This window comes from Nomascus leucogenys, chromosome 13 (genome assembly GCF_006542625.1).
Source record: "Nomascus leucogenys isolate Asia chromosome 13, Asia_NLE_v1, whole genome shotgun sequence".
Taxonomy (NCBI): Eukaryota; Metazoa; Chordata; class Mammalia; order Primates; family Hylobatidae; genus Nomascus; species Nomascus leucogenys.
In genome coordinates this window covers 36,638,953-36,657,591 of record NC_044393.1, presented here as the reverse complement: position 1 = coordinate 36,657,591, position 18,639 = coordinate 36,638,953, and the positions used below count along the sequence as shown (strand labels likewise).

Below are 18,639 nucleotides of genomic sequence, written 5' to 3'. Positions count from 1 at the left end.
AAGAAATAATTGGAAAATAAAGATTTTTTCAACACTATTTACAGTAGCATCAAAAATTACCAAATGTCTAGGAGAAACGTGTAAGAGAAAAATTAAAGCTGTAAAGAAAGAAATAATGTTCATAGGTTAGACACTCAGTCTTGCAAAGATGTCAGTTCTTCCTCAGTTCGTCTGTGAATTTTGTACATTCCTACTCAAAACCCCAAGAAGGTTTTTTTTTTTCTGGTGGAAATTGAAATCTATATGGAAATGCAGAGAACCAAGAATAACCAAGCCAGTCATTAAAAAGAATAAAACTTGAGGGCTTTTGCTACCAGACCCCAAAACCTGTTTTAAAGCAACAGTATTAAGAGAAATTGCTGTTCACTAAGCATCCAGATCTCAAGTTCTAAATATTTTTCTCCAGTAAAAGGAATTAGGGTTCCTAACCCCAGGGCTGGAACACAGAACATATAAAATGAGGCTGAAACAAACATCTTTTGGTGCCAGTAAATAAGGAAATGCATGGGAAAGGATGGGGGCTTGTTGAAAGAACACAAGAGTCAGCCTGAAGGACTCAAGGCCAATCAATTTGAGCAACAAAAAATAGTGATCATATTGAACTGTAACTCATAAATTAAAACGAATATCCATGAGTCTAGACTGATAGAAATAAACAATTACACAAATAAATGAAGAAGCACATCTCTTCCCATAGATTAAAACCAATATCCATGAGTCTAGACTGATAGAAATAAATAATTGCACAAATAAATGAGGAAGCACATCTCTTCTTTATAAAAGATTTCCAGTTAATAAATGTGCAAGGAATTAGAGAACTACAAAACCACCGTTAGAGTTTAGGCAAACACTGCAGTAATTATTGCAAGCAAGGTGGATGCTAAAATCGGTCGGCAAAAGCTTGAGAAAAAAATAGAGTATATGTATAATTTCAGCATATCTCCCTCAAGATAAATTACAGTGGAGAAACCCAGTGGACACTATCTTAACCAATCTTAAATTGAAATCTTCAAATTCCACCAAGAAAAAATGATCATACTTAATATGTCAAAATCTTGAAAGACAAGGAAAGACCAAGGAACTCTCAACAAATTAGAGGTGGCTGGCCTGGCACGGTGGCTCACGCCTGTAATCCCGGCACTTTGGGAGGCCAAGGCGGGCGGATCACGAGATCAGGAGATTGAGACCATCCTGGCTAACACAGTGAAACCCCGTCTCTACTAAAAATACAAAAAAAATTAGCCGGGCGTGTTGGCGGGCGCCTGTAGTCCCAGCTACTCGGGAGGCTGAGGGAGGAGAATGATGTGAACCCGGGAGGCAGAGCTTGCAGTGAGCTGAGATCGTGCCACTGCACTCCAGCCTGGGCGACAGAACGAGACTCTGTCTCCAAAAAACAAACAAACAAAAAATTAAAGGTGGCTAAGGAGACATAACTAGATGCAAGATGGGATCCTGGATCACAGAACAGCAAAAGGACATGAGAGAAAGAACTGGTAAAATTCAAATAAGGTCCGTAGTTTAGTTAATAATATATCAATGTTATATCAATACTAATATATCAATGTTAATTTAATGGTTTTGATAATTGTACTATGGTGGTATAAAATGTGGACATAGTATATACAACTATGGTTATATAAATGTGAAAGCTGGTAGAAAGGTATATGTGAATTCTATTTTTTGCAACTTCTCTGTCTAAAATTATTTCAAAATAAAAGTTTTTAAAATAGCATGATATTGATACAAGGTACATTGGTTGCTTAGTGTTGCTGTAACAAAGTGCCACAAATTGGGCAACTTAAAACAAGAGAAATGTAATTTCTCACAATTGTGAAGGCTAGAAAATTTCAAACTTAAAGTGCTGGCAGAGCCATGCTTCCTCTGAAGGCTCTAGGAGAGAGTCTTTCTTGCCTCGTCCTAGCTTCCAGTGAGTACCAGAAAGCCTTGGCATTCCTTGGCTTGTAGCTGCCTCACTTCAGTCTCTCTCTCTGTGTTCACATGGCCTTCTTTTCCATCTGTCTCTGCATATCCTCTCCTCTTCTTATAAGGATAGCAGTCAAATTGAATTTAGGGCTCACCTTAATCCAATATGACCTCATCTTAACTAACTAATAATCTGAAAAGACCCTATTTTCAAATAAGGTTATATTCTGAGGTTCCAGTTTGACATGAATTGGGAGCTGAGGGGGACACATTCATCCCAGTCACTATACAAGGATAGGCAAATGGAGCAGAATAATAGCAGCTCTAGAAATAGACCCACATATTCAATACACCTGATTTACAACAGATGTGCCACTCCAGTGCAGTGGGGAAAGGGGAGAATCTTTTCAATAAATGATAGTGAGGCAAATGAAAGTCTATATGAGGATAAAAAGCATCTGGACCCCTACCTCACAGCATACATAAAGACCAATTTCAAATGGATCATAGACCTACATTTGTTAGGTAAAACAACAAATTGTTTTCACAACATACTCAGGAGAATATCTTCATAGTCTTGGGATAGGCAAAAATTTCTTTAGTGGGACACAAAAAGAACTAACTTAATTGGGAAAAGTTGATAAATTAGACTTCATTTAAATTTAAAAATTTTTCAAACTTAACCTACAAAGATGTGAACACCTAGAACTCTCATGAACTACCCATAGGAGTAAAATTGTTATGAGTACTTTTTTTTTTTTTTTTTTTTTGAGACAGGATCTCACTCTGTCACCCAGGCTGGAGTGCGGTGGCACAATCCCAGCTCACTGCAGCCTTCACCTCCCAGGCTCAAGCAGTCCTCCCACCTCAGCCTCCCGAGTAGCTGGGACCACAGGCCACACGCCACCATGCCCAGCTAATTGTATTTTTTGTACAGATGAGGTTTCACCATGTTGCCCAGGCTGGTCTCGAACTCCTGGGCTCAAGCGATCCTCCTGCCTCAGCCTCCCAAAGTGCTGGGATTACAGGCATGAGCCACTGTGCCCGGCCGGGGTGAGTACTTTGATTTTTTTTGAGACAAAGTCTCACTATGTCACCCAGGCTGGAGTGCAGTGGCATGATCTTGGCTCACTGCAACCTCCGCCTCCTGGGTTCAAGCGATTCTCCTGCCTCAGCCTCCCAAGTAGCTGGGATTACAGGCATGCGCCACCACGTTGTATTTTTAGTAGATTCGGGGTTTCTCCATGTTGACCAGGCTGGTCTCAAACTCTTGACCTCAGGCCATCCGCCTGCCTCGGCCTCCCAAAGTGCTAGGATTACAGGTGTGAGCCACGGTGCCCAGCCTCGGTGTGAGTACTTTGAACCAGCAGTTCTATTCCCGAGTATATACTTAACAGAAATGAGTATATATGTCCACTAAAAGACATGTAGAATTTGTGTATCAGCTTTATTAATAATAGCCTCAAACAGGAAGTAATTAAATATTCATCAGCAGTAAAATGGATAAATGGTATTATATTCATACAATGGAATACTGTATATCAGTCAGAAAGACAATTACTACAACAATATGGAAGAATCTCACAAGGCATTGTAGACTGAAAGAAACCAAACACAAAAGAGTATATACCAAACTTCATTTACATGAAGTTCAAAAACAGGCATAATTAATCTACAGTGTTAGAAATCAGGATAGTGCTACCTCTGGGGCATGGATATTGATTAGGAAGGGTCATTTTAGAGGGCTCAGGTGTGCTGAAAATGTACTATATCTTGATATGAGCAATAGTTATCCTGGTATGTACATTTTTTAAGATTCTGAGCTGTATACTTAAGGTTTTTATACTTAATTGGATGTATGTTATACTTAAATTTTTTCTAATTAAGAAAAAATATAAATATTATTGAAATAAGTAGACTGTCAGTATAAAAAGAATTGAGTCATCTTACGTTTGGGTAACTTTCTTGGTTCCCTGGACACTTTTCACGTAACATGTTAAAAGATACGTCATTTGGGTGTATTTCAGGATAAAGATTCTAATTTATATTATTTGAGCCATAAATGATATAAATTAATACCAAAATCAGCAACTTTTTATTTTTCTTCAAGTTACTGTGTTGGAAATCTCAATATTGCATTACTGATTTCTGTCTTTTAGGCTAAGACATCAAGCACACAAAGAATTTTATGCCTACAAACAGGTGAGAAATTTAATTCAGATTGGCTTTGATTTTTTTTTTCCCCAAAAAAACTGAGAACTCTGATTTCCACTCATACTTTAAACTGGGACTGAATTTACTTGTGTTCATTTTAGCATCTCACTGCCAATTTGCAGTATAATATATCAACTTCATTTTTCTTAAGTATTCTTCTCTTCTTTTTTTTTTTTTTTTTTTTTTTTTTTGAGATGGAGTTTCGCTCTTGTTGCCCAGGCTGGAGTGCAATGGCATGATCTCGGCTTACAGCAACCTCCGCCTTCCGGGTTCAAGCTATTCTCCTGCCTCAGCCTCCCAAGTAGCTGGGATTACAGGCATGCGCCACCACGCCCGGCTAATTTTGTATTTTTAGTAGAGACGGGGTTTCTCCATGCTGGTCAGGCTGGTCTCAAACTCTGGACCTCAGGTGATCCGCCTGCCTCGGCCTCCCAAAGTGCTGGGATTACAGGCGTGAGCCACCGTGCCCGGCTCTTCTCTTCTTTTGTAAGCATTACTTGAAGCTGTAGAAAGTTCAGATGATATAATATAATTTAACAGGAAACTTGAGCCAACAGTTTGCTAAAGAGAAATGCTATAGCTTGTAATTCTTAAAGTTACTGTCAACTTAATGGAGTTCTGAGATACCATTAAGTGAAATTTTTCCTTCCTTCTTTATTAGAAGACATAGCAGTTCCTCGGAGGTGAGCGACCAGCTGTGTTACAGTGATCTCATCTACTCCCTTTTGCACTTTAAATGTTAGCTCATATTATCCACTAGAAGTCTGCAAACTTGGATCATAGCTGTTAATACCTAGTCCTTCACTGATTTTGTCTTTAAGTTAATACACTTATCTTGGCCGGGCGCGGTGGCTCACGCTTGTAATCCCAGCACTTTGGGAGGCCGAGGCGGGCGGATCATGAGGTCAGGAGATCGACACCACGGTGAAACCCCGTCTCTACTAAAAATACAAAAAAAGTTAGCCGGGCGTGGGGGCGGGCGCCTGTAGTCCCAGCTACTCGGAGAGGCTGAGGCAGGAAAATGGCGTGAACCCGGGAGGCGGAGCTTGCAGTGAGCCGAGATTGCGCCACTGCACTCCAGCCTGGGCGACAGAGCGGGGCTCCGTCTCAAAAAAAAAAAAAAAATACACTTATCTTTTTTATCTTTTCTCGAAGGCCAAGTAAAATTATTTTTTTCTTCCATTAATATTTTACCACTAACACCAAACAGGGGACCTAGATTTTCCTTTGGCTCTAGGCATGAAATTCTTAATTTTTGTTACCCTTAGCTTTCTTCTTGCGTACAGGGGAGCTTCAGCTTATTTGAGTCTTTAACCTTGCTGACACTGATGTTATGGAACTGTAATACTTCAGAACTGCATATCTTGTTTTTGTTTGTTTTTGAGACGGATTCTCACTCTGTCGCCAGGCTGGAGTGCAATGGCAAGATCTTGGCTCAGTGCAACCTCTGCCTCCCGGGTTCAAGTGATCTCCTGCCTCAGCCTCCCAAGTAGCTGGGACAACAGGCATCTGCCACAACACCCAGCTAATTTTTGTATTTTTCATAGAGACAGGATTTCACCATGTTGGCCAGGATGGTCTTGATCTCTTGACCTCTTGATCCGCCCGCCTCGGCCTCCCAAAGTGCCAGGATTACAGGTGTGAGCCACCGTGCCCAGCCAGGACTGCTTATCTTTCTGTTAATCTTTCGTCCACATATCTTTGAAATCTGAGCTCACTGGCACATTCCCTAGATGGACATACTGATGTCCTTAGGTAACCCCACGCTCTTTTGTTTTGTTTTGTTTTGTTTTGTTTTTTTTGAGACGGAGTCTCGCTGTCACCCAGGCTGGAGTGCAGTGGCACGATCTCGGCTCACTGCAAGCTCCACCTCCCGGGTTCACGCCATTCTCCTGCCTCAGCCTCCGGAGTAGTTGGGACTACAGGCGCCCACCACCACGCCCGGCTAATTTTTGTATTTTTAGTAGAGACGGGGTTTCACCGTGTTAGCCAGGATGGTCTCGATCTCCTGACCTCGTGATCCGCCCGCGTCGGCCTCCCAAAGTGCTGGGATTACAGGCGTGAGCCACCGCGCCCGGCCCAACCCCACACTCTTATAGATCTCATGTGGGATCCAAAATCAGAGTTGAGTATTTTAGTTTTCTAAATGAATGAATCTTTTCGTCTCAGTCCTATCATAATCTTTTTTTGTTTGTTTTGATGGGGTCTCTGTCACCCAGACTGGAGTGCAGTGGCATGGTCACAGCTCACTGCAGCCTTGACCTCCCTGGGCTCAGGTGATCCTCTCACCTTAGCTGAGTGTGGTGGCATGCGTAGCTGGGGCTACAGGCGCACACCACCACCCCTGGCTAATTTTTGTACTTTTTGTAGAGATGGGGTCTCGCCATGTTGCCCAGGCTCCTATCATAATCTGTTTTGTTTTGTTTTGAGACAGGGTCTCACTTCCGTCACGCAGGCTGGAGTGCAGTGGTGCAATCTCAGCTCACTGCAACCTCTGCCTCCTGGGCTCAGGTGATCCTCCCAAGTAGCAGGGATTACAGGCATGCACCACCACACCTGGCTAATTTTTGTATTTTTTGTAGAGACAGGGTTTTGCCATGTTGCCTAGGCTGGTCTTAAACTCCTGGGCTCAAGCAATCCACCTGCCTCGGCCTCCCAAAGTGCTGGGATTACAGGCATGAGCTACCGTGCCTGGCCACCTATTATAATCTTGACAGCTTACAAGATATTTGTATGTAGGCTAACTAGAAAGTAAAATTGGCCTTTGCAGTCATTTAAGTGAAATTGACTGATAAAACTAGACAAGTCACAAGACATACAGTAAATTTGATCTTTAAATATACTGGATAGGAAATTTAGTATATCCCTATGAGGCCTTATAGTAGCTTCTGGTGTGATTTCTGAAAACAGGGTTTACCCTCAAATCCGTTTTTAGTTCAGGAATGTAAGACACCAAAATTTAGAGATTTTCCCTCAAATTTTACTTGCCTATTTTCTTCACTTTAAGATGAAATATAACTCTAATAAGCTATATTTGGTCTTAGAGTTTTTTCTTAAATAGTAAACTTCCTTCTTATCACTTGGCATTCATTTTAACTACTATCTGGTCACCACGGAGTCAAAACTTTCAAAATTAAAATTGACTTACTTTTTTTTTTTTTTTTTTTTTTTTTCTTTTTGAGATGGAGTTTTGCTTTTGTTGCCCAGGCTGGCGTGCAATGGCGCGATCTCGGCTCACTGCAACTTCCGCCTCCTGGGTTCAAGCAAATCTCTTGCCTCAGCCTGCCGAGTAGCTGGGATTATAGGCAGGCGCCATCACATCCAGCTAATTTTTGTATTTTTAGTAGAGACAGGGTTTCACTATGTTGACCAGGCTGGTCTCAAACTCCTGACCTCAGGCGACCCACCCGCCTTGGCATCCCAAAGTGCTGGGATTACAGGTGTGAGCCACTATGCTCGGCCAAAATTCCTTTTTTAGGAGAATATTGTGTCATTGCTCAAGTTAAAAAAATGTTGCTAAAATGATCTATCTCAAACTGTAAAAGAAATTCTCTTAAATATTGAATATGAGGGAAATGAGCCATATATACAAAAGAAAAATATTTGTGCATATAATAAGAAATATTTAAAATTACAGATTTAAATGGGCATAAGAACATACTTTTTTGTCTTACAGGTCATATTAAAAGAGAAAGTAAAAGAATTGAATTTACATGAGGTAAGTTGATGATAAGTATATCTTCTTGAGCCATTTTCTATTAGCAGTGGTATGCTGTGTTATGTTTAAACACTTTAATTTTCAGTAGTTGAAAAAAATAGGCTTATTTTGATTGGGGTAATAGAATATTTCAGGGTGAGGTCACATAAAAATCAATTGTGTGAAGGCTTTAGGAGAGTAATATAACTCATACTTTTAATAGTGATGACACCATTATAAAATTTCGTAGCAGTAGGGATGCTGCTTGTTGTCCATGCTGTATGAATAAGAAACAGATATGTTAGTTTTTCTACTCAAGATGAGTATGTACTAATTTCCCCATTGAAAATGTTCCCAATATTTCTTTCTTACCAATGGTACAAAAAAGAGAGCAATTATCTCATGGGGGTAGGGATTTAAGAAGGTAAGACATACGGAATAGAGGAAGAACACATAGGTAGCGATATGAATCCTTGGGATTGTTTAGCTATTCGGTTGCATGGTTGGGTCATAGGTGCTTTGTAACTTAAGTACAAACTTGGGTGTGTATATCCTGCTGTATACATTAAGATACATAGCCTGTAAGAATTCTTCTTAATTCTATTTCTTGTATTGCCTCTGACTACAAATTTTCAGAATTTTTATTTTTTATCACCCTTTCCTTCTCCCTTTATGGGTTTTCTAATTGGTGTTTAAAGCAAGGACTTGAAAAGCTGTGCGTTGTAATAGCAGTGTCGTGTATAGCCTAGCTATGGTGAAGCTAAATTGCCAGTCTCTTCAAAAAAAGGTAATTTGTTAGGATATTTGAATGATAATAAAAATAATCATATTATTGTTAAATATTTTGAAATCATCTATTGGTCCTTTGCTCTTTCTGCATATTTTTCATCAAAGAATTGATATGTTTCTGTTTAATAGCATTTTAGACCTAGCCTTGGATTAAACTGAAGCATTAATTACTGTTTGATTTTTTTTTTTTTTTTTTTTTTGAGACAGGGTCTCACTCTGTCGTCCAGGCTGGAGTGCAATGGTGCAATCTCGGCTCACTGCAAACTCCGCCTCCTGGGCTCAAATGATTCTCCTGCTTCAGCCTGTCGAGTAGCTGGGATTATAGGCATGCGCCACCACACCCAGCTAATTTTTGTATTTTTAGTAGAGACAGGGTTTCACCATGTTGGCCAGGCTGGTCTTGAACTCCCGACCTCTGGTGATCCACCCACCCTTTTGTCAAAGTCTCTTGACCCTTTTGTCAAGGTCTCTCGCCGGGCAGGGTGGCTCACGCCTGTAATCCCGGCACTTTGGGAGGCCAAGGCAGGAGGATCACCTGTGGTCAGGAGTTCAAGACCAGCCTGGCCAACATGGTGAAACCCCATCTCTACCAAAAATACAAAAATGAGCCAGGCGTGGTGACGGACACATGTAATCCCAGCTACTCGGGAAGCTAAGGTAGGAGAATCGCTTGAACCTGGAGGCAGAAGTTGCAGTGAGCTGAGATCGTGCCATTGCACGCTAGCATGGGCAACAAGAGCGAAACACCGTCTCAAAAAAAAAAAAAATCTCTGTTAATCCCAGGTAAATTCCTTTGCTTTGAAATATTTGTCCAGGCCAGGCGTGGTGGCTCACGCCTGTAATCCCAGCACTTTGGGAGGCCGAGGCAGGCGGATCACAAGGTCAGGAGATCGAGACCATCCTGGCTAACATGGTGAAACCCTGTCTCTACTAAAAATACAAAAAAATTAGCCAGGCGTGGTGGTGGGCACCTGTAGTCCCAGCTACGCAAGAGACTGAGGCAGGAGAATGGCATGAACCTGGGAGGTGGAGCTTGCAGTGAGCTGAGATCGCGCCACTGCACTCCAGCCTGGGTGACAGAATGAGACTCTGTCTCAGAAAATATATATATTTGTCCAGGCTGGACACGGTGGTTCACACTTGTAATCCCAACTCTTTGGGAGGCTGAGGTGGGAGGATTGCTTGAGCCCAGGAGTCCAAGATCAGCCTGGGCAACATAGTAAGACCTCATCTCTGAAAAAAAAAAAAAAAAAATTAACTGGGCCTGTTGGCATACATGTATAGTCCCAGCTTCTTGGGAGGCTGAGGTGGGAGGATTGCTTGAGCCCAGGTTTAGGCTGCAGTGAGCCAAGGTTGTGCCACTGTACTCCAGCCTGGGTGACAGAGCAAGACCCTACCTCAAAAAAAAAAAGGAAATATTTTTCTGATATTAATATAGCCATTCCAGCTTCCTTTTGATTGTTTGCATGGTATGTGTATTTCCACCTTTTTCTTTTCTTTTTTTTTTTTTTGAGACAGAGTCTCGCTCAGTCACCCAGGCTGGAGTGCAGTGGTGTGATCTCCGCTCACTGCAAGCTCCACCTCCCGGGTTCACACCATTCTCCTGCCTCAGCCTCTCCGAGTAGCTGGGACTACAGGCGCCCACCACCACGCCCGGCTAATTTTTTATATTTTTAGTAGAGACGGGGTTTTACCGTGGTCTCGATCTCCTGACCTCGTGATCCGCCCACCTCGGCCTCCCAAAGTGCTGGGATTACAAGCGTGAGCCACCGCGCCCGGCCACATTTTTTTTTTCTTTTTTGAGATAGAGTCTAGCTCTGCTGCTCAGGCTGGAGTGCAGTGGTACAATCTTGGCTCACTGCAACCTCTGCCTCCTGGGTTCAAGCAATTCTCCTGCCTCAGCCTCCCAAGTAGCTGGGATTACAGGTGCCCACCACCAGGCCCAGCTAATTTTTGTATTTTTAGTAGAGATGGGATTTCACCATGTTGGCCAGGCTGCTCTTGAACTCCTCACCTTAGGTGATTTGCCCCCGCTCGGCCTCCTAAAGTGCTGGGATTACAGGCGTGAGCCACCATGCCCAGCCTCATCTTTTTACTTTCAATCTACCCATTGAATTATATTTGAAGTGAGTTTTCTTATAGACAGCATATAGTTGGGTCATGTTTCTTTATCCACTCTGCCAATATATCTTTTAATTGGTATGTTTAGATCATTTACATTCAGTGCAGTTACTACACATTTAGAATTAGGTTTACCATTTTTTTTTTGTCTTCTGCTTTTCTCTCTCTTTTTCATTCTCCATTTTCCTTTCCTTGCCTTCTTTTGGGTTATTAGAACATTTTTTAGTATTTCATTTTAATTGATCTATTGTGATTTTTACTCTTTGTCTTTGTATAGTTTTTTAGTGGTTGCTGTAGGGATTACCAAATAAATATTTAGAATTAGTTTTTTAACACTCTAGTTGGATTGTAGAGACCTTGCCACAATATGGATCCCTTTTCCTTCCTCTCTTCATGCAGTATCTATCATATTACGTCTATATACATTGAAAAATCCCATCATTATATGTCTTTTCCCCATCAGACATGTTTTTAAAAACTCAAGAGGCAAGCATCTGCCTGGAGTCCAGAAGATCGAGACCAGCCTGGGCAACATGGCAAAACCCCATTTCTACAAAAAAATAGAAAAGCTTAGCTAGGCATGGTAGCACATACCTGTAGTCCCAGCTACTCAGGAGCCTTAAGTGGAAAGATCACCCAAGCCTGGGAGGTCGAGGCTACAGTGAGCCAAGCCTTGATTGCACCACTGCACTCAAGCGTAGATGACAGAGTGAGGCCTGGTCTCAAAAAAATAAGAAAACCTTAACAGAGGAATAGCCTTATATTAATCCAGATTTTTACCATTTCTGTTGCTATGTATTCCCTGTGTTCCAAGTTTCCTTCTTATGTCATTTCCCTTTTATCTTCATAACGAACTTTCCTTTAGTAATTTTCTTAAAGCAGGTTTTCTGGCTATGAATTCTGTTAGTTTGCCTTCATCTGAGAATGTTTTTATTTCACCTTCATTCCTGAAGAATATTCTTGTATACGGAACTCCAGGTTGACAATTCTTATGCCTCTTCCTTCTGGCCTTCCATGATTTCTGATGAGAAATCAGGTCACTTGAATCATTCATCCCTTACCAGTAATGTATCACTTTCTCTGGCTACTTTTAAGATTTTTTTTCTTTTTCTTTAGTTTTCAGCAATTTATGATATGTCTAGGCATGGATTTATTTGGATTTATCCTGTTTGCAGTTTACTCAGCTTCATGAATATATAGGTTTTTTGCCAAGCATGGGAAGTTCTTAGTCATTATTTCTATAAATGTTTTTTCTGCATTTCACTCTTTCTCTCTCCCGGAACTCCAGTGACACAAATGTTAGACCCTTTGTTGTTGTTCCACAAGTCCTTGAGAGTTGTTTTTTTCAGTAATTTTTTCTCTGTTGTTCAGACTGAGTAATTTCCAGTGTTCTGTCTTCTAGTTCACTGATTCTTTCCTCTATCCCCTCCATTCTGCTGTTGAGCCCGTCCATTAAGTTTTTTTATTGTGATTATTCTGTTGTTTTAGTTCTAAAATTTTCATTCAGCCGCACATGGTGGCTCACGGCTATAATCTTAACACTTTGGGAGACCAAGGTGGAAGGATTGCGTGAGCCCAGGAGTTCAAGACCAGCCTGGGCAACGTGGCGAAACCCCATCTCTACAAAAAATTAAAATACAAAAATTAGCCAGGTGTGGTGGCGTGCGCCTATAGTCTCAGCTACTCATGAGATGGCAGGATCGTTTGACCCTGAGAAGTCGAGGGTATAATGAGCCAAGATTGTGCCACTGCACTCTAGCCAGACTCTGTCTCAAAAATATATATAAAATAAAATTTTCATTCACTTTATCTTATATCCTCTATTTCCTTGCTAATAATATCTGTTTTAGCATTTATTTCAAGAGCATTCATGATTGCTCATTTGAGCATTGTTATAAAGACCTTAAACAAAAGACCTTTGCTGTATAATTCTGACGTATGTGTCATCTCATTATTGGAGATGATTCGTCTGGCAACACCCTGTGGCCCTGCTCTGCCCTGCTTTCTGTAGAGAAAGACTACACAAAGATAACTATCGTGCCCTGCTTTCTGTAGAGAAAGACTACACAAAGGTAACTATCGTGCCCTGCTTTCTGTAGAGAAAGACTACACAAAGGTAACTATCGTGCCCTGCTTTCTGTAGAGAAAGACTACACAAAGGTAACTCGATCGGAGTGCCCCTTGTGTGGAGTGGAATTAAGGACGTGGCGTCCTTGTTCTTCTTTCTCCTCACCTCCTCATAGGCTCATCCCTTTCCTTTTGCTGCAGTGAGAAAGTGGCTCTGGCTATATGAGTTCTGCTTTGTCCCTTTCTTATATAGGAGATTCAACTCCACTTGATCTTTCTAAGATTATTGATCACTCTCCTTATAAATCACATTCCTACATTTATTTATTTATTATTTTTATTTAGTTTTTTGAGACACGAGTCTTACTCTGTCACCCAGACTGGAGTACAGTCTCAGCTCACTGCAACCTCTGCCTCCTGGGTTGAAGCGATTCTCCTCCCTCAGCCTCCCAAGTAGCTGGGATTACAAGCATACACCACCATGCTTGGCTTACTTTTTATATTTTTAGTGGAGACAGAGTTTCACCATGTTGGCCAGGCTGGTCTCGAACTCCTGACCTCAGGCTATCAGCCAACCTCAGTCTTCCAAAGTGCTGGGATTATAGGTGTGAACCACCATGCCCAGCTCCTAAATTTATTTTTGAATCAGTATACAAGTATCTGGAGTTCAGCTGAAGCTGGTCACAGATTCAAATTGTTAAAACATCTTTTAAAAAGCCAAAGCATTTATAGGGAGCCAACAGTGTGCTGGACCCTCGAGATTGAGTGGTCAGAGTATAGTCCCTCCCTTCCCTCCAGGAGCACAGATCCCACAGGAGAGAAAGTCATTAGTCAGTGAGACAAGTATAGTCAGTAATGGGGCAAGCCCATGAGCACAGAAGGGCTATAGAAGCTGCCTGCTATACTTCGGTTTGGAACAAGAAAGCCAAATTTATCCTGAGTGGCAAAACCATCTTTAAGTTGCTATACTAGCTCTCAAGGATTCCAGCCTTAAATGATATCTCTGAACCAGAATTGCTGCCTTTGCAGATGATGTCATATCCTTATAAGTATTCAAGGAAAGGTATAATAATGAATGCCCACCACCACTATCACAGAATGATTATCTAAAAAGAAAACTGGACGTGTGCAGTGGCTCACAACTGTAATCCCAGCACTTTAGGAGGCTCAGACAGGAGGATCATTTGAGCCCAGGAGTTCAAGACCAGACTGTGCAACATAGTGAGACCTCTTCTCTATAAAAAATTTTTAAAAATTAGCCGGGTGTGGTGATGCATGCCTGTAGTCCCAGCTACTCAGGAGGCTGAGGCAGGAGGATCACTTGAGCTCAGGAGGTCGAGGTTTCAGTGAGCCATGATCATGCCACTGCACTCCAGCCTGGGAAACAGTGTGAGAGCCTGTCTGTAAGATAGACAGACAGATAGATAAGAGTCTGTCTCTAAGATAGATAGATAGATAGATAGATAGATAGATAGATAGATAGATAGATGTAAGATAGACAGACAGATAAGAGTCTGTCTCTAAGATAGATAGATAGATAGATAGATAGATAGATAGATAGATAGATAGATGGATGGATGAAAAAAGGCCAGGCGTAGTGGCTCATGCCTGTAATCCCAGCACTTTGGGAGGCTGAGGCAGGCAGATCATGAGGTCAAGAGATCGAGACCATCCTGGCCAACATGGGGAAACCCCGTCTCTACTAAAAATACACAAAATTAGCTGGGTGTGGTGGTGGGTGCCTGTAGTCCCAGCTACTCAGGAGGCTGAGGCAGGAGAATCGCTTGAACCTGGGAGGCAGAGGTTGCAGTGAGCCAAGATCATGCCACTGCACTCCAGCCTGGCGACAGAGCGAGACTCCGTCTCATTGAATGAATGAATGAATGAAAAAAGGAAAAGAACCATTTTGGCTGAATCACCTGAGCTATAGATCATTTTCGTTTTGTGACACTGTCTTCCTCTCACATGACTCTATACTCCTTAGTCTGTATCTGAGGTAAATTTATAGACTATGTCAACCACTTGGAAGTTATTAAATCCTTCCTACTTGGGCATTTTAGAGATCATACACTCTGTGAGTACTAGAAAATTGTGCCTGTTTCCAACATGCATGCTGTAGTTAAAGTCATTTTTACCTAGGACTTGCTTTATTTATGGGTATAATAGTGTGATATACATGGAATCATGTACACAAGTTGACAAAATTATCAAGATGTCTGCTTCTTCATATAATTATCTTAGGAGCAAGGGAACTAACACTTTGACAAATTTAGACGAGGTAAGTATTATTCCCTATTTTGCATTTGCAGATACTGAGGTTTAAGGAAGTTGACTAGCGAGGCACAGTGGTTTGTGCCTGTAGTCCTAGCTATTCAGTAGGCTGAAGAAGGAGGATCAGTTGCACCCAAGAGTCCAGCCTGGCAACATAGCAAGACCTGTCTCAAAAAAAAAAAAAAAAGAATGTTAGAGAAAAAAAAGGAAGTTGAATAGAATGGGCAAGTCATCTAGCTTCTGTGTGTGGAAAGAGACTGTTTGCATCTGGAGTGATTACATCATGATGCCTCTACTGTCTCCACAGATATGAAGCTTCTGCTGTTCTCCAAGTTGCAAAAAATTACTTTTGAGTGACTTGACCCAGCTTTCTTCTCCTTCTGTAGATCCCATTAAGGACGTTTCTGACTTTCAATATGTAAAACAGACAAACTCAAGTACCTATAAACTGACCAATCAGTAAATGTCTGTTCTTAGGCTAGCTTCTAACAGGGCTGACATTATCATAGGATTCATTCTTTCACTTAAAAAAAAAATGACAAGATAGGCTGGGCACAGTGGCTCACACCTGTATTCCCAGCACTTTGGGAAGCCAAAGGTGGGCAGATTGCCTGAGCCCAGGAGTTCAAGACCAGCCTGGGTAATATGGTGAAACCCCATCTCTACAAAAAATACAAAGATTAACCAGGCATGGCAGTGCACACCTGTCATCCCAGCTATTCAGGAGGCTGAAGTGGGAGAATCACCTGAGCCCGAGGAGGTTGTGGCTGCAGTGAGCCATGATTGCACCACTATACTCCAGCCTTGGCAACAGAGTGAGATCTATATCAAAAAAAAAAAAAGACAAGAGCATTGGGGAACACTTCCCAACTCATTTTTAAGAGGTTGGTATTACCCTGATATCAAACCCAGACAAAGATACTACAAAAAAAGAAAATGCCAAACCAGTATCTCTTATGAATATAAGTGTAAAAATCCTCAACAGAATACTAGCAAAGCAAATCCTACAGTATATAAAAAAGATTATATACCATAATCAAATGGAACTTATCCCAGGAATGCAAGGTTGGTTCAACATAAGTAGATCAGTCAATGTAATACACCTTATTAATAGAATAAATGGGGGAGGAAAAGACATGGTCACTAGGTAGATACAGTGTAAGCCTTTGACAAAACCCAGCTTTCTTTCATGATAAAAGCATTCAATAAACCTAAAAATAGAGGGAACTTCCTCAGCCTGATAAAGGGCATCTGTAAAAAGCCCACAGCTAATATTATACTTAATGGTAGAAGACAAAGTTTTCCTTCTAAGACAAGGAAGAAGACAGGACTCCTGCTCTTATCAATTTTATCAACTTGTTACTCAAGGGTCTAGCCAGGGCAGTTAAGAAAAGATAATAAAGGGCATTCAGATGGGAAAGACATAAAATTGTCTATTTGTAGATGACATGACTTTATAAATATTATAAAACACTAAATTTAGGCCGGGCGCGGTGGCTCAAGCTTGTAATCCCAGCACTTTGGGAGGCCGAGGCGGGCGAATCACGAGGTCAGGAGATCGAGACCACGGTGAAACCCCGTCTCTACTAAAAATACAAAAAATTAGCCGGGCATCGTGGTGGGTGCCTGTAGTCCCAGCTACTCGGAGAGGCTGAGGCAGGAGAATGGCGTGAACCCGGGAGGCGGAGCTTGCAGTGAGCCGAGATTGCACCACTGCACTCCAGCCTGGGCGACAGAGCGAGACTCCGTCTCAAAAAAAAAAAAACAAAAAAAAAAACACTAAATTTAAAAAAACTGAGAGGCTGGGTGCGGTGGCTCATGCCTGTGATCCCAACACTTTGGGAGGCCGAGGTGAGCAGATCACCTGAGGTCAAGAGTTCAAGACTAGCCTGACCAACATGGTGAAACCTTGTCTCTACTAAAATACAAAAAGTAGCCAGGCACGATGGTGGGTGCCTGTAATTCCAGCTACTCGGGAGGCTGAGATGGGAGAATCACTTGAACCTGGGAGGCAGCAGTTGCAGTGAGCAGAGATCGTGCCATTGCACTCCAGCCTGGGTGACTGAGTGAGACTCTGTCTCAAAAAAAAAAAAAAAAAAAAAAAAAACAACTATGAGAGCTAATCATGAGTTCATACGGTTTCCTAGATACAAGATCAATATACAAAAACTAGTTAAACCTACACACTAGCAATTAAGAAAATTTCATTTGTGGCCAGTCGCGGTGGCTCATGCTTGTAATCCCAGCACTTTGGGAGGCCAAAGCTGGTGGATCACCTGAGATCGGGAGTTCAAGACCAGCCTGACCAACATGGAGAAACCCCGTGTCTACTAAAAATACAAAATTAGCTGGATGTGGTGGTGCATGCCTGTAACCCCAGCTACTCAGGAGGCTGAGGCAGGAGAATCACTTGAACCCAGAAGGCAGAGGTTGCAGTGAGCTGAGATCACACCATTGCACTCCAGCGTGGGCAACAAAAGTGAAACTCCATCTCAAAAAAAAAAAAAATTTTTTTTCATTTGTAATAGCATCAAAAATAAGATACCTAGGAATAAATTTAACAAAAGAAGCCCAGATTTATATGCTGTAAACTATAAAACATTGAAAAGATAATAAAACCTAAATAATTGGGATGACATCCTATGTTCATTGGTTAGAAAATGTAATATTGGTAAGTTGGCAGTAGTATCCAAAGTATTTACCAAATCATCTTTTTCAAAATCCCATCTGCCCTTTTTATGCACAAATTGACAAGCAGATGAATTCTAAAATTCCCATGGAAATGTAAAGGATCCAGAATAGCCAAAAGAATCTTGAAAAAGAAGAACAGAGTTAGAGAACTCACACTTCCCAATTTCAAAACTTACTATACAAAGCTACAGTTTTTAATACAATGTGACACAGGTATATTGATAGCTATATATATCAGTGGAATAGAACTGCAAGTCCAAAAATAAATTCAAACATTTATGGTCAGTTGATTTTCAACAAGGGTGCCAAGACAATTCAGTGGGAAAAGAATAGTCTTTTCAATCAGTGGTGCTGGGACAACTGGATATCTACATGCAAAAGAGTAAATTTAGACATCTACCTCATACTATATACAAAGATTACTCAAAAGTTAATCAAAGACTTAAATGTATCAGCTAATATTATAAAACTCTCAGACATAAACGTAGGTGAGCCCAGTGCCATGACACATGCCTGTAATCCCAGTTCCTCAGGAGGGTGAGGGGGAAGCTCCCTTGAGTCCAGGAATTTGAGACCAGCCTGGGCAACATAGCAAGACTCTGTCTCTAAAAAACAAAAAGGAGAAATAAACATAGATGTATAAATCTTCATAGCTGTGGATTGGGTAATGGATTCTTAGATATGACATCTAAAGCACAAGCAAGCTAAGAAAAAATAGTTAAACTTCATCAGGCCAGCCATGGAGGCTCACTCCTGTAATCTCAACACGTTGGGAGGCCAAGATGAGAAGATTGCTTGAGCTCAGGAGTTTGAGACCAGCCTGGGCAACATAGCTAGGAGACCTTGTCTCTACTTTAAAAAAAAAA

The 18,639-nt window shown here is 41.4% G+C and overlaps 1 protein-coding gene across 2 annotated transcripts in view; it reads left to right on the top strand.

The window, feature by feature from the left end:
• Window positions 1-18,639, top strand: part of RNF24 (ring finger protein 24) — a 97,993-nt gene that overhangs the window by 67,482 nt on the left and 11,872 nt on the right. For both annotated transcript variants that reach the window (XM_004090139.3, XM_030826340.1), the window contains exons 3-4: window positions 4,083-4,125; window positions 7,814-7,855. In XM_004090139.3, coding sequence (XP_004090187.1) covers window positions 4,083-4,125; window positions 7,814-7,855 — 85 coding nt within the window. The remainder of the gene's footprint in view (window positions 1-4,082; window positions 4,126-7,813; window positions 7,856-18,639) is intronic.